The sequence below is a fragment of the Orbicella franksi genome, chromosome 4, assembly GCF_964199315.1.
Source record: "Orbicella franksi chromosome 4, jaOrbFran1.1, whole genome shotgun sequence".
Classification (NCBI taxonomy): Eukaryota; Metazoa; Cnidaria; class Anthozoa; order Scleractinia; family Merulinidae; genus Orbicella; species Orbicella franksi.
Genome location: NC_138148.1, coordinates 24,144,801 through 24,172,192, shown reverse-complemented (window position 1 = coordinate 24,172,192; position 27,392 = coordinate 24,144,801). Strand labels below are relative to the sequence as shown.

At 40.1% G+C, this 27,392-nt stretch overlaps 2 protein-coding genes and 1 pseudogene across 3 annotated transcripts in view; 2 read left to right on the top strand and 1 right to left on the bottom strand.

Moving 5' to 3' along the window:
- The window catches only part of LOC145485005 (uncharacterized), a 105,088-nt pseudogene extending 104,323 nt beyond the window's left edge, over positions 1–765 (bottom strand). The window contains exon 1 of the transcript XR_014049120.1: positions 520–765. The product of XR_014049120.1 is annotated as an uncharacterized LOC145485005 (transcript). The remainder of the gene's footprint in view (positions 1–519) is intronic.
- A 4,487-nt stretch (positions 766–5,252) lies between these two features.
- On the top strand, positions 5,253–7,109 carry LOC145485635 (uncharacterized). The gene has a single exon (XM_081464272.1). It carries the CDS (start codon positions 5,253–5,255, stop codon positions 7,107–7,109), a length of 1,857 nt encoding a protein of 618 aa, XP_081320398.1.
- An 18,927-nt stretch (positions 7,110–26,036) lies between these two features.
- The window catches only part of LOC145483764 (uncharacterized), a 1,953-nt gene continuing 597 nt past the window's right edge, over positions 26,037–27,392 (top strand). The window contains exons 1-2 of the mRNA XM_081462303.1: positions 26,037–26,417; positions 26,819–26,956. Coding sequence (XP_081318429.1) covers positions 26,037–26,417; positions 26,819–26,956 — 519 coding nt within the window. The remainder of the gene's footprint in view (positions 26,418–26,818; positions 26,957–27,392) is intronic.

Genomic DNA, 27,392 nt, shown 5'->3' with positions numbered 1-27,392 from the left:
TTGGTTTTATTGAAATTGTAAATAATGTATATTCATTTATGCTGACAGAATTTTTGCTTAATTTATTTATCAAATCTAAGAGCATCCATTTTTCTATCAGTTAAACTCTGGGTGTTTGATTTAAGGGTCCATACGGGCACATATACACTAACAAATCACGTTGGATCTAAAAAGCAATGTTATCAGTGCTATAGTTTTATGTTGAGTTGTCAGACAAACTGGAATTAATGTACATTTGTTTGGAAATAATTATCTTGGAGCTTGACAACAATAAAAAGATATGGAACGCCAGAGAAATGATCGTGTTGATTTTTACTAATTCACAGAAACTGATTCATGCACTGAGTTCATCTTTAATTTTGACATTTTGGGAAATTTATAGAAATTTCCAACAATATTTAAAGTTTTTTTTAGCTATTCCCAAAAATTCCTAGATATTTCAAACACATTTTTTAAAACAGTCTGGGAAATAATAGGAGTTCCTAGGAATTCCCAATAATTTCCAGTCATACTTTTCACTATTCCCAAATATTCCCAGAAATTCCAAGGTCTTGGATTAAGCATAATTTGCATGGCTTGGAATAACTTGGAATTCCTAGGAATTCCCAATAATTCCCAGTCATACTTCCACTATTCCCAAATATTCCCAGAAATTCCAAGGTCTTGGATAAAGCATAATTTGCATGTCTTGGAATAACTTGGAATTCCTAGGAATTCCTAGGAATTCCTAGGAATTCCCAGACTACTGGGAATTTATTTCGCAGGGGAAATAGACAAGTTTCAGAACTTAAAATTGTCTATTTCAACTTTGTGATGAAAAATGTTTTCACTGACCTTATCAGCAATGAGGGGGTATCATAAACTTGTTGACAGGTGGGTTCAATGGCGTGTACCTTGTACATTTCAAAATGAGTGTTACACACAGTGACCACGATGCAAGATCAATCTCTATTTGAAATTGACATGAATAACTCTCTACCCAAAATAAATAATCTTAATTTGTATCGCAAAAAAGCCAAAACAAAGCTATGCGCAAAATGTGAGATTTGGGGATGACTTGCACAAATAGACCATTTTACAGTTGTCTGTTCGGGAACCTGGCCTTTGAATAGCAGCGAGGGTGGAGGTGACCTTGCTTTGATACACACCTCTCTGCATTTGTCATGTAAATGCACCTGGTTAGCGTTAGAACAACTTGATTTACAGAACAAGAGCAGTGAGGTCTGTATCTACATGTAGGATTCCCAACAAGCGTTGCATCAACAACCGCAATTAAGAGTAATTTTCATTCAACAAGCAGAAATGCATTAAAATGAAAGACATGTACCTTTGAGATTTGCGTGTCCGACCTAAACTCTAATTGCAATGAAGATTTTGATTCTTGCAAATGGTTTCTCCAGTAAATTATTCGTATCATGACTTTCGAAGGATGTTGCCAAAAATTACATGGTTTTCGTTGAGTTGTTGCCCACATTTGCTTTCTCTGTTATCACACAATGTGTTTATTTCTTAGTTTTGTGGGTTGGGGGTCGTTGCAACTTTGATCTAAATTGGATTATCCATGCCTTTCAAAATAGTGGTGCTAGCCAATCCCTGGCTACAGATCAGTGGAACGTTTGATGTCAATCTGAAACAAAGGCAAAACATGTTTTTGTTCATCTGCTGGAATTTGCCTCAAATTGTTTGAGATTGTACACAGTAGTGATTTAACCGTGCAACCATGGGCTGAGCGCGGTTCATGTTCTACCCATGGTTTTTTTTTTGACGGAGACAAGATGCAGACCTCCACTCGGCCAACTTTGAATTACGCAATCTGTAATGTTTACGCGCCAAACCTTGTTTCTTCAGGGTCAACAAAAATCTCAGATTACAAAGTCACGCTGAACTCACGCTTTGCACAAAAATGTCTTCAAAAACCCTGACTTCAAAGCGATATATCACTTTAGCGTTAATAGCTACCTCGTATCGGCAGTACCGTAATTTCCGGCAGTTTACCCGCACGGCAGATTACCTGCACTGGTCGTTTTTTGCCAAAATGAGAAAAAAGATTCAGCAGATTACCCGCACTGGCAGATAACCCACACCAAAAAACAAAAGAAAGTTATGCTAAATAGTTCGAGAACTCACGAATTTGAAGTGATTGAGCGAGACTAAGCCTTTCATGTTCGTGTCCATTTGGAATAAGATAAAAGTTTCTGCTACTTGGCCACCAATCGTTTTTGAAAGTGTTCCGAACATCTTTACGATGTGCGCGCTGAAACTGTCGAAGATCAGAAGCGATGTTCTGTCGAACAATCCAGCTTCATCATATTAAAATTTCAACAAAACCAAACAAAACCAGAACTAAATATAATTAGATTTTTTTTGTCACCTCGCTTCATTGCTTGAGTTAACAAAGGAAGGGACGGTCGCCCATAGCCATCGAAACACATGAACATAACACGAACCGACGTTTTGGTCAAAAAAATCCAGGATTATTGCCTGAGAGCTGAAAATTGAAGAGGAACATCTTTTTCGAACTTTTCTCAGGTTATTTAGATGAAAAAATGACCTCAGCAGGCTCCAAAAGAGAACGACACAAAAAACAGAACGAGACAGTGAGAAAAGCCAACAATTTATTCAATTTGTTCACCGCATGGCCTTTGTTACGTTCGAGTTAAAAAAAGCTTACTTCTGGATAACTTCAGCCTTACAAGCCAACAACTGGTCCCAAATTACTTTCTGTATCCTTACAAATGTCCTGACTTCCATCTCCGAAAGATCTGGCCGCAACTTTTCAGCAAATAAACATTTCGCCGACGGCAATCACCATTACAGTGGCTTGCATACTAATTCGCTAACTTTACAAAACCCTCCCGAGGGGGGGATATGACGAAAAGAGCCAAAAGATAATGGCTGGAAATAGGTTAATTTTCTCAGCTTCCGGTGTGCCAAACTTGCTGGAAATAGGTTAAAAACCGATTTTTATTTTCCTTCGGGTCACTCATGATCCCACATTATGACATGTGCTGGAAGTAATTACGTCATCGGAGATTTCACAACGGCTACAACTGATGGTGCAATATTGTGTTGATCAAGTGATGTGGTGTCTGCAGTAATCAATGAATCATCAAGGACTGCTTTGGAATATGCATTGCATTGCGAGTGTAGTGCTACCAAAACAGTTAACTTCTAGAAGCGCAGTTGTAAGATCTTAAAGACCTTCTTGTTGAAAGATGCATGGATCGTGTTGCAATTTGAGAGTAATTGTGGTTTAAAACGGCATGATTTTTTGGCTATTTATCATATCGTGGCCTCTAAATCTTCACATACTGCGGAATCTTCGTTCATTTAGTATGTTGGACAAAAGTGTTATGGATCGACATTTTACATCAAAAAACTAAAACAAGAGATGCAAACAATTTTTTGATTGTCTTAACCCATTGACTCCCGAATGATTTGCACGGACCCACCCCTAAATTCCCGGGTGATTTTTGGACATTTCAGAGCGAACATGAGCCCTAAAAATAAACCGTATGTGCAGTAACCACACACACAAGATTAGGCTTCAAGACTTCGTTTATTTTAAGTTGAATGAATGAAGGGCCAAAATATTAAAAAATATCAACAAAAAGAAGTCAACTTGATGTTTAAAACTGATAACAAAACAAGAAATTACATTATTTCTTTGCCATGTGACAAAATGTCCGACAGAAGCCAAGAAAATTGAATATGCAAAAATTGTTATTATTGTCTTCATAGAACAAATTGAAACCAAATACAACAGAATTTCCATTCTTGTACTATAACAGGTAACAATTGAGAAAACAACGGAAATTAAACGCGAAAGGCACATGTAAAAACCAATTTGAAAGCAAGAAATTGAATAATTTCTTTGCTGCACGACGAAATATTACAGTGCTGTGAAAGGAAGAGTTGTAAGTCAAAAAGACAACAAAAACAAGTTAATTATTTTGAGATCAATCATATTTCAAGTATGCTAAATTAGAAGCCACTTAGTTCTTTTCTTGGCAGTTCTGTAATAGCTGAATAAGACTCAAAAAAAATATATTTGAACGAAGTAAATAAACTAATCAAACAAACCACGGAGATTGCAATAAATTAAATATGCAGAAATCCAGCTAGCGTGCAAAAATACCGTTCACTTTCAAAACCTAAAATTCCCCAAAACAGGGCACTAAATGAAAGAAATGCAAAAGGAAGTTCAATGACAATAAATTTTCATTCAAGCTGAGGTGAAGAAACCTATTTAAAAGCAAAAAATTGTTGAAAATTTTGCAGACGTGCTTCGCTGCATGGCTGCATGTTCAAATTAATTCTTCACTCTAAAGCGAAATCTCTGAGTTTCTCCTGACCACTTTTGCAGTCATTTCATCGGGCGTGGCTTTACCGATCGTTCCAAAAGTTGAATTCAACTTTGAAGCAATAATAGACGTTACCATTTTTGTTTCTTAAGTTCAGGAAGCTGCTTTAAGTCAGTGATCGGTGTTGAAAACTCACTTGAAAGCGCACCGATCGTCGTGTTTTCGCGGTGGTTGAAGGAAGGAAAACTTCTTCACCAGAAAGGTTTGAGGACTCTGTACTCCTTGATCTTCCATTTTGAGGCTACCTGAACATTAATTTGTATTTTTCTTTTCTATTTTAAATCCCAAAGTAGTAATTTCTCCTTGTTAGGAATAAAAAGAAGACCTCTGAAGTTTGTAGGAGCGCACTATGATAATCTGCACTTTGCGAATGCATGATTTTAAGAAGAAAAACCGTCTTTCTAGGACCCCTAAAGTCCTCTAAAAATATGCTCAGTAAGTCAATTCTGATTGCTTTATTTGTCCTCAAGAACAACTGAACAGTAAGAGAACCAAAAAGTCTTCAGGGAGGGTAGGAGAGGCTATTGTCCCCACATGCTTTATTTTGGGCGGTTAAGGGCGGCATGGGAAATTGGAGAGGTTTTCCGCACAGGCGGTTATGGGTAGCATGGGAGTCGATGGAGAAATTACGGGACGGGAGTCAATGGAGAACTTAGCATAAATGGTGGTTGGACGTGTGTTCTTCTGCTCCGTCATATTGATCAGCTTATACGTTCTACTTTGACCTCAGAACACTAGTTCCAAGAAAAAAGCAATTGGAAGACCCGAGGAGCATATTATAATCCTAAATATCTTGAGGAATGCTCAGGAAATGCGAATTTCCAGAAGTTTCAATACCGCGCCTTTCAACAAACAACATGGCGGATTGACTTACGGCTGCTAGTGCTGATGAAGATTAAAAGACTGCAGACCCCAACTATCCGATATCACAACTGTGTATCTGCCTTTCATCCGATTATCAAGCTTCTGCACGACATCGAACTCAACCCAGGACCGAATCAAGGAGCTTCCATATCGCAGACAAACAGGACGCATAACAACGTTACAGTGGCTCACTTAAACGTTCAGTCTTTGAAATGCCGAGATCACTTTATTCAAGTCAAACAGACAGTGCTTGAAAATAAGTTCAACATTTTAACTATCTCTGAATCATGGTTGGACAATTCTGTCACGAACTTGGAACTAGAAATACCTGGATATGGTTTATATCATGTCGACAAACAGGACAAGAAAGGTGGTGGTGTTTGTGTTTATATTCTACAGAACTACAAGACTGAAGTTCTTTGGGATATTTCTGGTATATCGGATGCTGGTTTCCACCAGCTCTGGATTAAGGTCCAAGTGCACAACCTTCGCTCTTTTGTTATCTGCACTGTTTACAGGCTGCCCGATGTACCTGTGAGATGCTTTGATTCTTATTTGACTCCTAGCTTCATTGCTGCTTCTCTACATAACAAACCAATACACATTATAGGGGATTTAAACTGTAACCTCTTAAATCCTGACAACCCTGACTCCGGAGCTCTACTTGAATTTTGTCATTCGTATAATCTATCTCAGATGGTTAAAACACCAACTCAAGTGACTGCTTCCACGGAGACACTTATAGATGTTATTTTGTTCTCAAATGCGCAACAAGTCCATGAAACTATCATTAAACCATGTTCAATAAGCGATCATGATATTGTTTGTGCTACACTCTGCTTGAAAAATCAACGTCAAAAGCCAACTTATGTTATAACAAGGAGCTTCAAACATTACCGGCCCAATCAATTTCTTGCTGACGTTTCACAAGTACCCTGGTCCGTTCTGGATGTTTTCGATGACCCTGAAAATAAACTGAACGCATTTAACCTGTTATTCAACAGTGTACTAGACAAACATGCTCCCATCAAAACAGTCAAAATTCCTGGATGTCCTAACCCCTTTGTAACACCTGAAGTGCAGGACCTTATGAGATCTAGGGACCAATGGAAGAAGGTAGCCCAAAAAAACAAAAACCCACATGCTTGGTCTGTATACAAGAACCTCTGTCGTGAGGTCAAACATGAAATAAGGACTGCTGAGAAAATATTCATCGCAGAGCAGGTTGTAAACAACAAAAAAAACTCTAATTGTCTCTGGAGAGTGATCTGCTTGTGCATACCCAAGAAGTCCGCCTCTCAAAGGAATTATTCCAAAGATGACGAAATTGTTGCTGATGAGTTCAATAATTTCTTTTCCTGTGTGGGAAAGAGTACCATCAATAGAATCGCTAAATTGACAGAGGAATTGAATTACACTCTTAATCAATGTTCATTTATTCCAAGAATCTACCCATTGCCAGAGCAGTTCACCTTCAATGCGGTGAAGTGCAAACAAATACAAAAAGTAATCACTTCCATGGCGAGTAGTAAAGCCCCTGGGATCAATAAAATTTCAATCCGTGTCATCAAAGATTGTTTACCTGCTATTTTGCCATTGTTAACGTCTATTATTAATGCTACCTTTGAGTTTGACACATTCCCTTTAGCCTGGAAAACAGCTGAAGTGACCCCAATACCCAAGGTTGGAGATCACGACATTCCGAACAATGATAGACTGATTTCACTACTCCCTGTCCTTTCTGAAGTCTGTGAGCGTGTCACTCATGATCAGTTTCGTCATATCTGCTCTCGAGAGGCCATTTATCATCCAAACAAAGTGGAAATAAACAGTGGCATTCAATGGAAACATCTGTCGTTCAAACAACCGACGAAATCCTAAATACCATTGACAAAAAGAAACTAACTGCAGTTGTCCTTCTTGATTTAAGTAAAGCTTTCGACAGTATTGACCATCAAATACTTCTCGCTAAGTTACAGGACATAGGTGTGTCCAGATCTGCAACAGAATGGTTCGCCAGTTACTCAACCTCATGATACCAAGCTGTGCAAATAAATGCAACTTTGCCGACCAAACTACCTGTTAGCTCTGCCATTCCACAAGGGCGCATCCTTGGTCCATTACTCTTTAACATCTATGTTAATGACCTCCCTTCTGTTCCAGAAAATTGTTCGTCGCAGTGTTACCTTGACAACACCAAACTACTCATGTCATTTCAACTCCACGATGAGCATGAAGCGATAGCAAAGATGAATAGGGACTTGCTAAGTATTCGGAATTGGTGCTTTAATAATCAGCTTTTACTTAACCCAGATAAAACGAAACTAGTCATGTTCAGCAGCCGGCAATTGACTGCTAAGGTTATTGACTTTAGGCTATTTCTATTGGGGAAGGAGCTCGAGCCCGTGAACGCTTTAATGAGCATATTGTTTCCACTGTATCCTCATGTATGTCACGATTAGGCCAAATTAATCGTGTTAAGCGTATTTTTGATAAACATGCCTTGATTATTATTATCAATGCCCTAGTTTTTAGTAAATTATTCTATTACTCTTCTGTTTGGAGCAATACTACTCAAGCTAATTTGGACAAGCTCCAAGCAGTTCAGAATTTCACTTGTCACATTTTGTGTGGTGCTAAAAAATTTGATCACATAACTCCTTTACTAAACGACTTGCGCTGGCCACCAGTCAGGCAACAACTTTATTTCTGTTTTGCTGTTCTGGTTTTTAAGTGCATGACAGGATGTGCTCCGTGGGGACGAGCCAATATAGTATGTATGTATGTATATAATCCTTATTAAATTCCACAGGTGGAAAGTTTTTTTCATATGGATCACGCAATGAAGACAGCATATCTAAATTTGTGTACTGAATCACAAAAGTAGGGAAAATTGCGTGATTTCTGGGAAAATAATAGTTATGGTTTACATCGATATCATTGTGTTTGACAAGTGCTGTTGTGCAAAAAACATTGTTGCATGTTTGTGGATTTTTTTCATAAATTTGACGATAGGGCACGACAAAGAAGCAATAATCCGTCTAAACGACACTATAATCCTGTGTTGCATCAGTGGTTTAGAAAATAAAAGATTCAAGTTGTGATGCTAACACTGAACGGCCACAAGGCAAACCAAACAAAGTTATTTCAAGCTCTTATACAGGGAAATGCAAGAAGTCTGGAAACTTTCCGGAAAATGCCAGGAATGTCCAGAAACTTTCCTATAAAAGCACAGATAGCAGTATCTGAGGTTCTTGGCCGAGAGCACTTTTAACACAGCAATATCTTGTGCATTTGTGGCTTGTATGAAGCACGAGCTCAAGGCAGCCATCTTCAAAACAGGTGGAAGACCAAAATAGTGGCATGAACAGTTTAAAGACTTCAAAGCAGTTTCTGAAAACAGTATCCTATTTCAGTGGGCAAATAAGTTGTAAGTCTTTCCCGTGATTTCTTGACAAAATCTTCACAAAAAATAACGCAGAGAGTTTCTTCGCAAAACATCACTCCAACTGTTACTCTTTTTTTCTCGGATAACATCAATCCAGAACAGTTTTGTCCAGCGTACTAGCTTTCAAATGGCATACAGTATTGTGCAAAAGTAATGCAAACGAAATTCATTGAAATTTGTCCTTTGTTCTAGTGAATTTTCCACAAAAAGTTGTCAAATTTTCAAAAGATGTTTTGTAGGGTTCTAGGTGAAAAAATCACAATCCTTCTCAAAAATGCAAGATAGCAAGATTGGAAGCAGGAAATTTTTGAGATAACCAAACGAAAATTCAAGATAGCGAAATTTGAAGCAGTAAATTAACATGAACTGCAAAGAATGACATCGCCAAACAAGCATATGTAAATAAACTAAACTCATATCGAAAATAGATTCAATGATCCGATAGTTTAATGGGCTATTTCCAACGAAAAAAGTAATTGCATCACACGAGTAATTCCTTAAAAAACACTCACAAACCTTGTTTTAGCAAATTTGATTTTCAAGCCCATATATCGATTGCTAAAACTTGGTGCCAGTTCCACAAGTAGGTCTGTTCATGTGAAAATGTTTACAGAAGCCCACTTTCCCAAAACAAACAGCGTAGAAATGAGACAGAACTTTTGCAGACAAAATTGTTATTCTATGAAACATTACATTTTGTTTTGGCACCAAAACTCAAAAGCTCTCACATGTCTTTTGCATGTTTTTAGCCTGAGCAGTGCATGTCCCAATTAGCTCCAGAGTTGAATCGTACAAAACAGTCTTCGGACATCTTACCTTGTGAACTGAATCCTTGCCGGATTTAAAGGCAATAAGCTTATTTCATGCATTTTCTGCTTCAATATCGACCATAAGCATCGACCTAGTGGTTCGTATTTATGCCCAGCCATGTGCCATGTCACTTGAACACCATGTCAACGCCATGTTGACGGATGTTGACAAACTCTTTGAAAACTTATGAGCCCCCAGTGGTTTGGCCTGCGGTATAGATGTTGCCTCTTAGCTACATCATGTGAAGGGAAAGTGAGGCATTCGCAAGAACTGAAGTAAGTTGTTTGTTTTGTTCTGTGCCTGGGAAAATGTAGACTTGCCACAAGGCAACCTCATGAGTTTTAGGGTAGAATAGCTAAGCGAGCAAAGGAGCTGTGATGTTTTAGGCTACATAGTGGCTGTGCGAGGGTCGCTAAGTGGCTGAGTGAGTGACGATCGTCCTTTGTCTGGCGGGTTATGAATAAACAAGACAAAGGACTTTTCTTAGAGTTTAGGTAAAAGCCTGAGAAAAATGTTTACAACTTACAACAACTTCCACAAAGCGACTCGCATGTTACTGTTTAGAGATGAGCAAAATTAAAATGTAATTTATAAAATGTCTCACAGCATGGCTTCAAATAAGGAAGACTTTAAAAAGGATTCCAATTGAAAATAAGCTTATATCGCCGAGGCAACTTGTTAATTTTCATACCAATAATAATAATAATAATAATAATAAATGAATCTTTAGACAGGATTAACCCATCAGTACTATAAAGTACTGTTATCAAAGGGGTCCTGTAAGATTTAAAAATTTTAAAATTTAAAAAAGGTAAAAAGTTAAAAAGGCAAAACTAGTGCATTGGGAAACATAAAAACTCACGATTAAAAATTACAAATAAAAATGTTTGTTGGCCTTTTGCCTAAATAAAAGCCTAGAGTTGAGTTCTTATGTCTGCCGGTAAACTGTTAAAAATTGAAGCCCCTAAAAACGAAAAACTTCGACGGCCAAACTCCAAGTTCATTTTTGGCAGTTCAATCAAGGAAAATCTATTTCTTGTGTTGACATTGTGACTTACCCTTGTAAAATAGTTCTTAAAAGGCGTGCATACATTTCCAATTAGACAATCAAAAACATACAGACAGACTTTTCTTTTCAAATAACTGTCAACTGATGGAATACGAATGTCAGTCTTGTTTTGCAGACCTGAGGAAATGCAGCTTAGTCCACGATGTTCGAGGTTGCGAATTAGTTGTCTGCGCATATTTGAATAGCTTAGTGTGATTAGACTACGATAGGTAAAAACAGGCATAATCATAGTCCTGTAAATGCTTTCTGCAGCTGCACAAGAATGGAAGAACGAATTTTCCGCAGTAGAGTGACTCTCCTGGCCGCTTTCTTGTAGGTTTTGTTGAAATGGGTTTCAAAACTCGATGTAGGATCTAAATGAACACCCAAGTACTTGTAGGTTGTTGTGCTGTTTATAGGTAATCCATTTACTGTCAGATTGAGCTGTTTACCTTGGAGACGACTCAACCTTTGTGCAGTTCCGAAGATCATCGCCTCTGACTTCCCTTTTTTGAGATTTATGATGAGTTCATTCTTGCGAAACCAAGTAGCCAGATTGTTGATGTCATCATTTAGATTCCTTTCGATAACATCAAAATTGCTTGAAGAAGTAAAGATTACCGTGTCGTCGGCATACATGATGATTCTGGATGATTGAAGAGGTTTGTGCACATCAGCAAAATATATATTGAACAGCAGCGGCCCAAGAATGCTTCCTTGTGGAACCCCAGTAAAAACGGGATTGGGTTCTGAAAGAACACCATTGTATTGCACAGTCTGCTTTCGTAAAAACAGGTAATCTGTGAACCACTTCAGCTCATTGTCACAAATCCCATAAAAGGGCAGTTTGTTTAGTAGGCCTGAATGACTAATGGTATCAAAAGCTTTAGACAGATCAATAAAAACTGCTCCCGATACCTTGCCATTATCAGCTTCTTTCCTTATAATGTCTGTGAAGTATGTAACAGCCAGTTCAGTAGAGCGTTTAGAACGAAAACCAAATTGATTATCAGGAAGGAGGTTATTACTTTCTAGATAGGACACCAGTTGACTATACACCACTTTCTCTAGGATCTTTGATAGGATGGGAAGAAGTGATATTGGTCTGTAATTGCCTATCTCAGATGAGGAGCCAGACTTAAAGAGTGGTAATACTTTAGCTTCTTTCCATTCAGCCGGAACAGTTCCAGATCTAAGTGATAAATTGATAATGTAGGTCAGCGGCTTTGCTATTACTGAAGCAGCATCTTTCAGCAAGCCAGGCAGAAAGTTATCTAAGCCAGTAGCTTTTTTCCTTTTGAGATGTCTCAGCTCTTTGTAGATTTGCGCTTTGTGAACCTCCTTGAACAAAAAGTTTGTTTTCACTGGCTGTAGGTAATTTTGCTGCGTAGGACGGCTCCAGATAAAGTCACAAAGCAAGAAGGAACTTGACTTTAGTAATCGAGCCACATTTGTGAAATAATTGCAGAAGGTGTTAGTAATAAGCTTTTTATCTGTTGTTTTTGTTCCATTTACTAACAATGCTGAGCCTAGCTCTGAGGGTGATTTCGTGGGATACAATTTTTTAATTACCGTCCAGAACTTATCTGGGGAATCCACATTGTTGTTTAAAAGTTCTCGATGATATCTGTTCTTAGCATTCTTGATTAAGCCAGTCACCCGATTCTGTTGCCGTTTGTAAGATGACCAATCAACCTCACAGCTTGTTCTTCGAGCTTTCCTGAGCATTTTGTCTCTTAAGTTCATTTCTCTTTTAACATACGGAGTCAGCCATAGACACAACCTTCCTTTAACCTTTTTCTCGATGAGGGGTGCATGTTTGTCAATGCATAGTTGAAGAGAATTTTTCAGGAAAGACCATGCCTTGTTTACACAGGAAGATGCGAAAACATTTCCAAAGTCTTTGGATCTTAAATCATCACAGAATAGTTGAGGGTTATAGTTTGCATAGTTCCGACATGTAATAACCCTAGGTTGATATTTGATGTTGTGGAGTTTGCGTGCACAACCAATTAATTCGTGGTCGCTCAAACCAGCAGGGATTACTTTCGTACAACAGATGTGGTGTGGCTTATTGCTACAAATAACATCAATTACCGTCTGAGATTCTGGCGTAATTCTCGTGGGGGTTCTAATGAGCTGATTTAAGCCAAAAGATGCTACAATTGATTTGAGTCCTTTGTGATCCGAATTCGCCAGAAAATTGCAGTTTATATCACCTGTCAAAATGCATTCTTTGTTTTCTGATGACACAGTTGACAGCATTGAATCGAATTTGCAATTAAAATCTGGACAGAGATGTTTTGACGAATCTGGAGGGCGATAAATAATTCCAATAAGAAGACCTTTGGTTTTTGGAAATAGAATTTCGAGCCATATGCACTCAATGTCTTCTTGCTCGAGATCCAGTCTCCTGTGGAAGGGTACAGCGCCACAACAAAAGTCACTTATCGCAAGTTGGCAATTCATCTCGGTCAGTGTAAATCTTCCTGGCAGGCAGAAACTTGCAGCAAAAGTTGTGAAGACTGAACTGAACTAATCTTTTCGATAGATCAACGAATCAACCCCTTTTTTCCGCTGTGTTTACCGTTTTGTAATTTCTCTTAACACTCAGGCACGTTTGATTTCTCTTGTTCATCACCTGACCAAATCATGTGACTTTTCTTGCACGGCTGCACAGCACCACATTGCACGAATTTTGAAACATGCTTGGAAAGTTCTGCAGTCTTCAGAGTCAGTTTGTCGGGTACTTTTGCCTCCTTTCTATGGCCCTCATTAGCTTTCGTTCAGGGCATTGTTCGGTATTGTTTCACCTCCTTTCTCTAGCCCTTGACTCACTATAATTCATGGCATTATTCAGTACTGTTTTGCCTCCTTCCCCAGCACTGGCCCACTCTTTTTCACGATCTTCTTCACTACTTCTTTGCCTGTTAATTCTTGCTTTCTGTTTTTTTGCTTCTGGGCAACCCTATCTTAAAAACATTAGATCAACCTCCACTATTGTTTGTCGCCATAACAAATAGAAACAAGTTTTCTTTTCTTTAAAAATCCCACCAAGAAAAATGACATTCTTCCACCACAAATCGAGGGTGCATGTCTCTGTCAACCTATTAGCTGGAGTATGGCCGCCATGTTGGGCAACTCTGTCACCGTCGTTGCCATCGTGCGTACGCGCCCACGAGCAATACTGCTAGCCATGATAACCAGGAGAAAATCCTTTCATGGGTTTTCTTTTCTTTCCTATATGAGTATGGGGCTCCGCTTGGCGGCCCTTTGGGCCGCCAGAGCTCCGCTACAATTGAATATAATGTTACAGAGTGATGATGAGCTCATTCAAAAATTAGCTGCCTTAGATGATGGAAGAGTTGTCATTAACCGTTTTCTATTATTGGTGCCAAAATTAATTCTGAAGGATAGTCTATATGACAATTTTGTCAGCTCATTTTTGAAAGAAACAAAATGGCCCTATCTCAGATCAATGTATCAAGTGTCTGCTCCCTCACAAGCTAGTGGTTTTTATCAGATATCAGCAAGTGTGGATAACCTCAACACATATTTGTATATCTCCAAAGAAATAAAACAAATGTAGTGGCAGAAAATCCTTACTTATTTGATACTTATAAACTAAATGCTGCTGATAATGCCAGTTATTTAACAACATGTAGACTAGAATATGGAAATGGTATTTTTTAATCCAGAAACTGAGTATGATACAGAAAGTAAGGTGAGAATTTTTAATGATTTGATGTCTTATGCTGCAAGAAGTGATTATAACAATGGTACACAACTGAATCTTGCAAATTTTAATAGTCTTTATGGTATGATATATATTGATTTAACAAACCAAACAGAAAAAGTTACAAGAGATCCCAAACAGTTAATTTTCAGAAACAAAATAGATGTTGCTCCAGCAGCTGCATTCAATGTTCATGCAATTGTCTTTTACAAAGAGATGGTTGTGATTAACAAAATTGGTAATGAGTTAGTTATTGTGTAAGATTTTCAGATGATAAAATAGGAAATAGGTTAGTTATTGTTTAATCCTCATTATGAGGATGTTTTTTTAAAATATATATTTTATGATCAATTTGATATAATATATATAATATATGATGGAATTATTTGAAACAAAGGTGAAGTTATCACCAAACCAGAAAAAGAATCTTGCTAGATCACTTCATAAGCGTGCAACCATTGTTCTCAGGCTTTAGAAAAATGCTGTCAGGAAACAACACTTTATATGTTCTGCAAAATGTTGTAAAACGATTGCAAAAGAATAAGCAACTCAATAAAGGAATGGACATCAAACTGGCTAAGACCAATATAAGAAATCAAGTTGGAGGTAGACTGTTGACAAGTATCCTTAGCCTCGGTTGTACTTTTGCGCCTCAAATAGCCAAAACACTTGGATTATCTGCATTGGCTGGATTAGCTTCAGAAGGTGCTTCCCAAGTTGTTAAGAAAATATCAGGAAGAGGTCAACCAGGTGGTTTCAAGATTACACAAAACAAAATCAATCAGATGATAGCTAATAAACATCTTTTGACTACAAAACAGAAACGAGACATTTTGAATGCTCTACAAACAGGTAGAAGTCTTACAATAAGACCAACAAGAGTTCAATCAGGTGGATTTCTAGGTAGTTTGCTTGCTTCAATTGGTGTTCCAATAGCTGTTGATTTAGTTAGTAAACTTTTCAAAGGTAGTGGGGCTCCACGAATGGGAGTGCCACCAAAAACAAAATTAAAAGGTGGTTCAGCTCCTCAAATAGGACAGCCACCTCCTTTTATTGGTACTTGGGATAAAACAATGGGTTATGGAACAAAAAAAGATTTCGAAAAGGAAAGAGACTACTATTAGGAAAAAACAGCCCATTCAACTCAATTCCTAATAGGAGCAATATTATAAAACCTAGGATGAAATCCTCTCAATTTCCCAAAAATATTCCGATGAGCAACCATGATTTAATAGAATGGTGTAAATATCTCAAATACCCATAAAGGAGGTTTTGTCGAAAGATCAAACAGTACCTCATAATCATAAGCAAGCATTATTTATTTACAATCTTGAACCTTCATACATGAGTGGATCTCATTGGGTTACGACGTTTGTTAAGGATAACGTTATAAACTGTTTTGATTCATTTGGCATGCCGCCGTTTCAAGAAATGGTGGATCACGCTAAAAAACCAAATACAAAAAATAACCAAATTTCAAAACTTCTGACAACTACCTGTGGGTATTTGTGCTTGTACTTTTTGAATGAAATGAACAAAGGGAAATCATATTTGAATCTGTTAAAAGTATTTGACATACACGATACAATGAAGAATGAATGGTTTATTGAGAGATATTTCAAAAATATTATGTTACATATATTATGTATGAAGTCTTATTGTGTAAAACAGAAAAAAGTCACAGAATGTGTTCAGGTAGCGCCATTACCGGTCAGTGGTATATGGCCAGTCATGTGACACATCACCATTCCTGGTCCGCCATCTTGTATTAAGTTGCGGTCGTGCTATCCGCCCCAGAATAAAGCCGTTCTACTCAAGTGATTCGTGTCGGTTCTCCCAGTATACCCTTGTCACTGGCATGGTGGCAGCTCGTGGTCATACCTAGGCCTTCTTTTATTCCTCGTCCAAGCTAAAATCAGCCCGAAAAACCGAGCGTAACAGCAGCGTATCCTGTCGTTGTTCCAGCATGAATCCCTGTTTTAGACAATACAGAGTGGCTTCAACTCCGCGTGCACTGAAGCAGTGGTGCCTTTCAAAGGTGGAGACGATTAACAGCTTTGAGAACTGGAAGCAGAACTTGTTACACTGCTTGTCCTTGGATAATAACTTGGCCCCTTTTCTGGCTGAAGGAGTTACTTGGCTGAAAAAGACGAAAGCCCAGCCACTAAGAGGATTTGAAGACGATGGTGAAGACGTCGCAGCTCCAAAACGTCTAACTGCTCAGCAGAAGGTTAGCTTTCTAGAGCTTATGCCTGGCCAAATAGCTAACTACTGTCCAATTATTTCAAGGAGCACTTTAGTTAAAAACTTGACCTCTCTAACGTTTATTTGGCAAACGATCAGAAAGCACTTTGGCTTCCAAGTTACAGGGGCTCACTTTATTGATTTTTCTGATATGCAGTTCAAGGCAGGCGAGCGCCCTGAAGATTTATACCAGCGGCTTATGGCCTTTGTTGAGGACTCACTCCTTCGAACCAGGGACCTAAGTCATCACCGTGAGTCACTGCAAGAAGACAAAGAGCTCTCCCCAACATTGGAAAACCTTGTACTCACATGGTTGAAGCTTATCCACCCAAGTCTGCCTAGGCTTGTCAAGCAAAGATATGGTACTGAACTGAGGTCCCAAACACTCGCTTCTATCAAACCAGAAATATCACAGGTCCTTACTTCCCTATTGGAAGAGATTTGAGCTCCGACGATGCAAAGATTCTCCGTACGGCGGTCGGTAATGAATACCATCGCACTCCACCGAGTAGCAAAGGCCCAGTCAAGCCAGGCCCCAGAAGGCCTCGGCCAGTCAAGGTTTGTCCCCTCTGTAAGCAAGCTGGCCGCTCAGATATAAGGCATTTCCTCAGCGAGTGCACATACCTACCCGACAGTGACAGATGTTACATGGTCAAGGCTTGCCAGATTGTTGGCATCCTAGAAGCAGAGGCAGAACCAGACGACACCTTTGATGGAACCCCTCCTGCTTGTGATGGAGACGAAAGTGATTATTCCAGCCCAGGTGCCGTAGTATACCGAGTCCAGACCCACCAGTCCCCATATTTTGATGTCTTCTTCCATCACCATGTTGTGCGAGTTACCATAGACAGTGGAGCTACAGAAAATATGATCAGGCACGCCACTCCAAGAAAGCTTGGGTCTCCGATAGTGAGTAGCGCTCAGTCAGTTCACCAAGCAGACAGCTCTTCCAAACTTCACATCATCAGTGAAACCCAGATCACCTTCACCCGTGACAAGGAATTTAAGTTCAAGAGCCTGGTGGTTGAAAATTTGGATGTCAACATCCTTGCTGGCATTCCATTCATGGAAACGAATGACGTGGCTGTACGCCCAGCTAAGCGTGAAGTGATCCTTGGAGATGGCATGGTCTTCACTTACAGATCATCCCCCTCTTCTGGTTGCAATGCTTCTGCCCGTCGCGCATTTGTGCTCTGTGCTCCGCGGTCCAAGGAAACTATTTGGCCCGGCAATTTCATCGAAATGCAACAACCCGAAGAGGCCCAACCAGATTCAGAGTATGCTATCGAGCCACGCACTGATTCTCCCAGCTTTCAGAAACTCCAGCACTCCCAGATATGGACCCAGCTGAGCATCGTTTCAAGTGTCGCTCAAAAGATACGCATTCCAAACCTCACAAACAAGCCTTGCATGCTCAGGCGCAATGAACATTTCTGCCAAGCCACACCCGTCTTCGAACCCAGCAACAACTCCATTGAAGTACCACAACCTAGTGTAGCTTTGCCTCCCCCTTTGCCAGGCAGCCACTTGTCGGCCGTGAAGATTGATCCCGACAACGTTCTGCCCCCAGACATACAAGTCAGCTTCAGATCACTGCTAAAGGAGTACGACTCACTATTTGACCCTAAAATCACGGGTTACAACAGTGCAGCTGGCCCATTCAAGGCGAAAGTAAACATGGGTCCCATCGAGCCCCCACAACACAAGGGGCGCCTCCCTCAGTACGCACGTGACAAGCTCATAGAGCTGCAAGATAAGTTTGACCAGCTTGAGGAGCTCGGTGTCTTCCAGCGTCCTGAGGAGATTGATATTACAGTAGAATACCTAAATCCATCATTCCTTGTTAAGAAGACCAATGGTGGATCCCGTCTAGTCACGGCCTTCGCGGATGTTGGCCGCTACAGTAAGCCTCAGCCGTCCTTGCTCCCTGACGTGGACTCTACTCTCTGACAAATCGCAAAATGGAAGCACATTATCATCTCACATTTGACCAGGGCATTTTACCAAATACCCCTTGCACGCGAGTCTATGAAATACTGTGGTGTTGCAACTCCTTTTAAAGGAGTTAGAGTCTATACACGCACTACGATGGGAATGCCTGGCACAGAAACCACTTTAGAAGAGATCATGTGCTGCATCCTGGGTGATCTACTGCAGGAGGGAATCGTCACCAAGATTGCAGACGACCTCTACTGCCGAGGCAATAGCCCTCAAGAGCTACTCCAAAACTGGAAGAGAGTACTCCAGGCACTTTACAGGTGTGATCTGCAACTATCGGCATCAAAAACAATCATCAACCCAAAGACCACTATCGTACTTGACTGGATCTGGAGTTCCGGTACTCTCTGTGCTAGTCAACACCGCGTCAATACTCTAACCTCCTGTCCCTTGCCAGATACAGTTGGTCAGATGAAATCCTTCGTAGATGCCTACAAGGTCTTATCTTGTGTGCTTCCTGGATGCTCCTCACTTCTCATCCCACTAGATAACGTCACTGCTGGACGTCAGTCCTAAGAAACCATCGCCTGGACTGATGAGCTCTGGAGCTCCTTTGCAACCGCCCAACAGGCACTCCCAACCTGTCGCACCATTACCCTCCCCAGACCAACAGATCTGCTCTGGATTGTGACTGATGGAGCCATCCGCAAACCAGGTATAGGTGCCACCCTTTATGTCACCCGCGAAAGGGAAACTGCACCTCTCTGGCTCCTTTAGCGCCAAGCTGCGTGGTTCACAGACAACATGGTTACTGTGTGAGGTGGAAGCATTAGCCATTGCAGTGCAACCAAGCACTTTAGCCCGTTCATCATTCAGTCATCCCTAAATGCTTGCATCTTGACAGACAGTAAGCCCTGCATCCAGGCCTATGAGAAGCTATGTCGTGGTGAGTTTTCAACAAGCCCTCGCATCTCCACATTCTTGTCTGTTGTGAGCAGGTATCAAGCATCAGTCAGGCATGTATCGGGCTCAGCAATTTTACTGTCTGACTTTGCTAGTCGTAATGTTCCCTCTTGTGAAGATGAGAGATGTCAGATCTGCTCCTTCATTAGTCGTACGCAAGAATCCGTAGTCCGCTCCACGTCTGTTCAAGATGTACTAGCAGGCAGTGTGTACCTACCTTTCACAAGCCATTTGGCTTGGTTGGCTGTACAAGCTGAGTGTGCTGACCTCTGACGCACGCACGCACACCTTGTTCAAGGCACAAGACCTTCCTGGAAGACCACCGATGTCAAGGACGTCAAGAGGTATTTGAACTTCGCTACCATTGCTAGCAATGGACTTCTGGTTGTTAAACGCAATGAGCCTTTTGTGCCACTCTGCAAATGCATAATCATTCCACGCCAGGTGTTAGATGGCCTGTTAACCGCTCTCCACATACAATTGAGTCACCCCACCTCCCACCAGCTCAAGAATGTCGTGAAGCGTACTTGTATGCCCTAGATATGGACAAGGCTGTTGACTGAGTCACCAGTGGCTGTCACTCTTGTGCTGCGTTACGCCAAACCCCTACAGTTCAGCAGGAGCAAACAACTTCCGCACCTCCCGAGGCAGCGGGCCAAGCATTTGCGGCAGATGTGATCAAGCGCAACCGACTGTTCATCCTAGTCCTCCGAGAGACAGTGACATCGTTTACTGTAGCTGCACTTGTCAACAATGAACGTTACGTGACCCTACGTGATGCCCTTATACAGCTTTGCTTCCCTTTGCGTCCAATGGATGGCCCTCCAGCACTGATATGCACCGATCCTGCCCCTGGGTTCAAGGCATTAGTTGACGATCTGCTTCTTCATCAGCACAGGATTACACTAGAGATTGGCCAGGCAAAGAATCCTAACAAAAATCCTGTAGCCAAAAGGGAAGTACAAGAGCTAGAGGCTGAGCTCCTTCGTCAAGACCCGTTGGGTGGAGCAGTAACCACACTTGCCTTGTCCGTAGCAACTGCTGTCTTAAATTCTTGAATCCGCTCCTGTGGACTTTCCTCACGCGAAATGTGGACTCAGAGGGACCAATTTACTAACACCCAGATCACCTTCAGTGACAACTCCCTCAGTAGCACTCAGCACCTCATGCGACTCAAGAACCACCTGTGTAGCGAACAGTCCAAAGCTCCACTGGCACAAAAGTGCCCAGATCTGCCCATTGTAGTTGGTGACCTCATGTACCTCCACTCAGATGGAAACAAGTCCCGTGGCTGTGACTGGTACCTAGTAACATCAGTGGACCCCCCATTCTGCAACATCAGAAAGTTCATTGGATCTCAACTCCCCAGCTCTTCCTATCGCATAAGGCTGTCTGAATGCTTCAAGGTTCCAACCGAGATGTCTGCACCTCTACTTCATCGCACACCGCACACTGATAGCCACGATGATGGTGATACCGAGGAACAGGCCAGACCACTGGCACCTCCTGATATCCCAGAAGACATATCAACACCCCCACCTTACAGCCACAACCAGAATGTTGTACCAGTCCTTGCCCAGACCCCAACTGAGATCGTGACCGATTGCCCTGACTTACCGGTTCCTGATGAGGATGATGAAGCACAGTCTCCTCCAGTACAATCCATCCTTGCTACGGATGTCTGCCAACGAAGGTCATCTCGCCCTCGATGCCCACCTGAGCGCTTCAAGGACTATGTTACGGACTTTTGATATATATAACACTCTGCAGCGTCTTACAAATGACCAGTAGTTAGCCCGTTTGTTATCGACCTCACATATGTTATCTTGACTTCTTGAAGCTTTTTCATTGATTAGTATAGTTATAGTTGAAAGACGATCATATATTAGAGACTGTTTACCTGTTACGTAGAGGACTTCCCCTAGTTTAGTAGCTATTCAGCTTACACCCTTTGTTCCAGTTCTTAAGAAATGTAAGAGAACAAGAGAAAGAAAGGTTGTGTCATTACTGGTCAGCGGTATATGGCCAGTCATGTGACGCATCACCATTCCTAGTCCGCCATCTTGTATTAAGTTGTGGTCGTGCTATCTGCCCTGGTATAAAGCCGTTCTACTCAAGTGATTCGTGTCGTTTCTCCCAGTATATCCTTCTCACTGGCGTAGTGGAAAATATGTCACAGTTAAAAATGGAAGACTGATGATGAAATGTACTTGTGCAGAATGTGGAATAACAAAGACCAAATTTGTGAATAGCTGAAAAGGTGGTGAAACAGTACGAAGACTTGGACCAATAAAAATGGCTGTTGATCTTATTCAAAAAGGTACTTTAGCTGTTGTAAAAGAACCAGGTGCAAAAAAATCTTTTGACAATTTTTGGAGTGGCAAAACATATGAAAGAGCTTGGAAAAATATAAAGGGTGAACATCCAGATCCTTCAGAAGGAGTTGCATATAAAGCACCAAGCACAGGAAATAATTATGTAGCACCAAAGAAACCAAAGGGATGCAAAGTAATAACCACTTCTTATGATGGAAAAGGAAGACCTGTATCATATGGTTGTTGGAGATAAATGATATAATTAATATATGTGACCCTCCATACGAAAACACGTCTTATGAAACATGGCAATTTGGGTGAAACTGGGTTTCAAAAGGGTTTCCAAAGGGTTTCTAAAGAGTTTCCAAAGGGTTTCCAAAGGGTTTCTAAAGATTTTCAAAGGGTTTCCAAAGCGTTTCCAAAGGGTTTCAAACTACTGAAACCGGGTTTCTAAAGGGTTTCCAAGGGGTTTCTAAAGAGTTTCCAAAGGCTTTCCAAAGGGTTTCTAAAGAGTTTCCAAAGGGTTTCTAAAGAGTTTCAAAGGGTTTCCAAAGCGTTTCCAAAGGGTTTGAAACTCTTTGAAACCCCTTGAAACCGGGTTTCTAAAGGGTTTCCAAAGAACTTTTAAAAGCGTTAGCAACGGCTTTCAAAAGAGTTACCAAAGGGTTTATTATTGTTTTCAAGGCAATCCAAAAGGGTTTCCTATCCTATGAAAGCTTTGAAACCCCTTGACGAAACGTTGCATGTAAGACATGTAACGTAGTGTGATAGAGCATCTTGAGTATTAGATTATACCTGCAACGCGTTCTTTCAGCTAAGTTTAATAATTTTGGTCATTAATTGTTTCCCAGTTAGCATGGGCTTAAAAACTTTTCTGTTTTAAAAAACGTACTGAGGTCAACACAATGAACTGTTCACCCATGCAAAAACCTTTCATCGAGTGTTCACGGCCGTTGACTGCGACCGCATCACGTCACGATTAATTTATGGCACTGAAACTCTCCTCTGTTAAACTGACGAAACTGCTTGTTAGATGTTTAAATCTTCCTTGAAAATCATTTTACGTTAACTTATCGTTCGAACGACTAGCATTTAATACCATTCGTGACATTTTCACATCCGTTATAATAACCTTACGTCCGTTTAAACAGCAAGCAAAAATTGAACAGAAGTTACGAAGAAGTGTTATTGTTCGAACGGCCACAGAGCATATCTAGTACTGGGATTACTGACACGGAACAACTGACAAACAGCTAATAACAGTGAACAAAGAATTTCGTATGAATATTGAACTTTCAGTTTGACAACTGTTAGAACTGTAACTCTACAAGACCAACCTAAATTCAAGTAATCACTTGCTCGCCTTGTATTAGTTTGTCGCATTTTTGACATCTAAAAATTAACGTACCTGAACATATTCCATAATCAGCTACCACCTTAACTTCTTTGCATAAAATATATTCCGATGGCAAAACATGAGAAGCCGATGCGACCATTTTGGTCAAGCGTGTGTATGTTTTTGGCACGTGAGCGGTGACACAATACTGTAAGGTACTGTCACAGTTAAAAAGGTAAAAACTATTTCTCCAGTTCTATTTGGGATAAATCAATTATTCAAACTGTGAAATGCTCTCTGCTTATGAATAGGAAGTTTAATCAAGGGTTCTATGACGCGCTTTGCACTCTTAGCTAGTTTTTCTGCCAGTGAAAGTTTTTCCTTCAGTGTCCATCCCGATAACTGGCTTCCTGTCTTCTGTAGTGTCCCGGCTAGTTTGAAAAATAAATTTCTCCGGTTCTACTTGGGATTAATCAGCGATTCAAACGGTGAAATGCTCTCTGCTTATAAATAGGAAGTTTAATCAAGGGTTCTATGACACGCTTTGCACTCTTAGCTAGTTTTCCGCCAGCGAAAGTTTTTTCTTTCCACGTCCATCCTGTTAACTGGCTTTATACTGTCTCCTGTAACGTCACGGCTAGTAATGAAAAATAAATTTTTCCGGTTCTACTTGGGATAAATCAGTGATTCAAATGGTGAAATGCTTTCTGCTTAAAAATAGGAAGTTTAATCAAGGGTGCTATGACACGTTTTGCACTCTTAGCTAGTTTTTCTGACAGCGAAAGTTTTTTCTTTCCACGTCCATCCCGTTAACTGGCTTACTGTCTCCTGTAGCGTGATGGCTAGTAATGAAAAATAAATTTCTCCAGTTCTACTTGGGATAAATCAGTCACTCAAATGGTGAAATGCTCTCTGCTTAAAAATAGGAAGTTTAATCAAGGGTTCTATGACACGCTTTGCACTCTTAGCTAGTTTTTCTGACAGCGAAAGTTTTTTCTTTCAGCATCCATCGCGTCAACCGGCTTACTGTCTTCCATAGCGTCACGGCTAGTAATGAAAAATAAATTTCTCCGGTTCTACTTGGGATAAATCAGTGATTCAAACGGTGAAATGCTCTCTGCTTAAAAACAGGAAGTTTAATCAAGGGTTCTATGACGCGCTTTGCACTCTTAGCTAGTTTTTCCACCAGCGAAAGTTTTTTCTTTTCATGTCCATCCCGTTAACTGGCTTACTGTCTCCTGTAGCGTCACGGCTAGTAATGAAAAATAAATTTCTCCAGTTCTACTTGGGATAAATCAGTGATTCAAACAGTGAAATGCTCTCTGCTTAAAAATAGGAAGTTTAATCAAGGATTCTATGACGCGCTTTGCACTCTTAGCTAGTTTTTCCGCCAGCGAAAGTTTTTTCTTTCGGCATCCATCGCATCAACTGGCTTACTGTCTTCCGTAGCGTCACAGCTAGTAATGAAAAATAAATTTCTCTGGTTCTACTTGGGATAAATCAGTGATTCAAACGGTGAAATGCTCTCTAATAGATAGGAAGTTTAACCAGGGGTTCTACAACGCACTTTGCACTCTTACCTAGTTTTTCTGCCGGCGAAAGCTTTTTCTTTTGGCGTCCATTCTGTCAACTCTTCTTGTCTTAGAAGCGTCACGGCTAGTAATGAAAAAAAATTTCTCCGGTTCTATTTGGGATAAATCAATGATTCAAACAGTGAAATGCTCTCTGCCAAAAGATAGGAAGTTTAATCAGTGACATGCTCTCTATTTATAGATAGAAAGTTTATCGAAATTTTCTATCACGCGCTTTTGTAAAAAAGAAAGTTGCGGACTCCTTTGGAGTTCTTTAAAACTGTCACCAATGAACTGACCCGCCTCCCAACAAATTAATGAATGGAACCGGCTCGTGCGAACATTTAACTTCTCAGCAACAAGCTTGCTCTATTGTTAGCAAAATCTTGGAAAACAGCACTTCGCAATAAAATTCTTCACTAATAACTACAAATTTGCATCAAACTGACATGTTTTGCTTTTGTCGCATTTTTCTAGCCCTCTACCTTTCCTGCTGAATGAATACTTTTTTTGTTTTGTTTTTTACAATGCTGATTATTTTACATTGATTGCACAGTGTTTTCTAAAAACACAAAAGCCTGTGAAGTGGTGTTAACAAAAGTCAACTTGTTATGCAAGGATGTTTTGAGTGTTTGTGAGTTTTTTCTTTCATCTTGTTACCATTGTTTGTCTATAAATGCGATCATCCAAGCGTGTGTATTTTCGCTATAAAAGTTAAACAACTCGACTGTTAGATAACTCACACCTGTATAGCTCACTAGACAACAAACTCTTCGCAAACATTATGGGAAAAAACGACCAACTTTTCATTCAGTGGGCTACAAAAGATAGATGGAATGGAGTGAAGCAGTATGTTAAAAGGAAAGATGTAAAGCCTTACGAAGAGCCGCTACGTTGCGGACAAGAGGTCAGACTGAAGTGGGCCAGCCGTTGGTATACAGTCATAATGTGCGAAGAGTGGTCTCCTAAAAAGAGAAAAGGTAAGAAGACTCTTTACAACTTAACATATTTCTTAATCCAAAAATTGTTAACCCCTGAAATGAATGTTCTTAGGATCTCACGTATCATTTCTGTATTGAATTCTACAGCCAGCTCAGATCCATCGACTGACGGGGTGGTCACTGACGAGGACATTCCACTTAGTGTTCAAGTACTCAGGTTGACAACTGGCGAAGCTGATCGTTGATCGTTGATTTATTTATTTATTTTTACTGTACATTGTTATTAATTCATCTATCTTACCTATCATTATTTATTCAGCTATTGTAAATAAATTTTGGACCATGTATTATGTAGGATCTTATTGTAATTTATTATCTTAGATAGTGCAGGTCCACATCAGGACTTAACGTCTTGCCAATTGATCTGTAACCTGCTTTATCAAATAAATCATGTATGTATGTATGTATGTTATAAACATTTCCTGCAAAAGCAGAGCCGCATGCAAGAAAGTTGGGGCGAGCAGAGGAGAAAAAGAATTGCCACCACAAATCCAGCACCTGTCCAGCCAACAGAGAAGGAAACCCCCCTACTGAGAGCAGTCCCCGCCTCACCAATGAAAACCAGCACAATGGCTAAGGAAGTTCCAGTCGCAATGGTACCTGCATCACCGAGACGGGAAGACACAGTTGAAAGAGAACTGCAGGAAGCCGAGAACTTAAAAGAGGAACAGAAAAAGGAAAAGGCCAGTGTCCAGAATATGAGAGAAGGGTACTCGAAACGACTAGCTGATCTTCGACACCGAAAGGAACAGGCAAATTCCACTGCAAATATCGAGAAGGTAACTTGCCTATTACTTTACTTTAAATTCGCAGCATTGGTGGTAAACACCAAACTTTTCAAATTTATCCCAGCATAGGATTTATCAGAAACTGGTTTATCTTACGATACTTAATTTTCTTTCGCTTTTATCCCAGGCTTCTATTGACGAGGTAAAGATTACTGAACGCAAACTGACTAAAAATAATTTAGTTTTGAGAATTCTACCTTCTCCTAGCCCTAAAATAACACAGTACGGTTAAATGAGTCCTGTAAAAAAAGACTGTTGTCCCTTTAAGTGTCATAAACAGTGAAATTTAGTATTTCTCAGGTTCAGAAAGAAAGACAGTTTCTGAACATTGGTTTCTGTTGCAAACATACATACGAATTGATTTGTTTGAATCAATTTGTTTAACATTTTAGGTCCTGGCAGCCATGCAGACTAGCCTGACGACATTTTCCTCTATGATGTTGGAACAGTTTGCTGCGCTGACAAATAGCGTCAGAGAAATTCAGCAGCGCTTGATAAACCTAGAGGAGAATATGACCCTCAGTTCAATGGTAAGTATAACTGTTTTTAGTTTATTGGCTGTAGTGTGATTGCATTTGTTGATTAGTTCCAGTCGCGACAGAAAGCTCAGTCTATCTGGTCGAATATTGTTTCCTCGAATATTGTTTGGTTGTAAAAATATATACTTTTACTAATTACCTGTTAGGCTTAAACATTACCAGTTAGCATGTAATAATGTAAATATTTTTGTGAGTCTACGGAAACTGGCGCCATCACGCAACGTATCAACAAATTGTAGTTTATACAGAGACCTCTTCTTTGGCATGGACTTTGACACTATGATATATCTGTTTGTAAAACCTCGGGTGTTGATGAGAAATGTTCATTTTAGCAATAGGCAGAGGTTGAAAGTCAGTCAGTGAAATCATTTAATGTATATATATTCAAGTGACGGCATCGAGCGCAGTCATAATCTTTGATTACTAC

Bases quoted from the DNA above. Each gene is read 5' to 3' on its own strand.
- LOC145485635 (XM_081464272.1), top strand. From the start codon at position 5,253: ATGAAGATTAAAAGACTGCAGACCCCAACTATCCGATATCACAACTGT.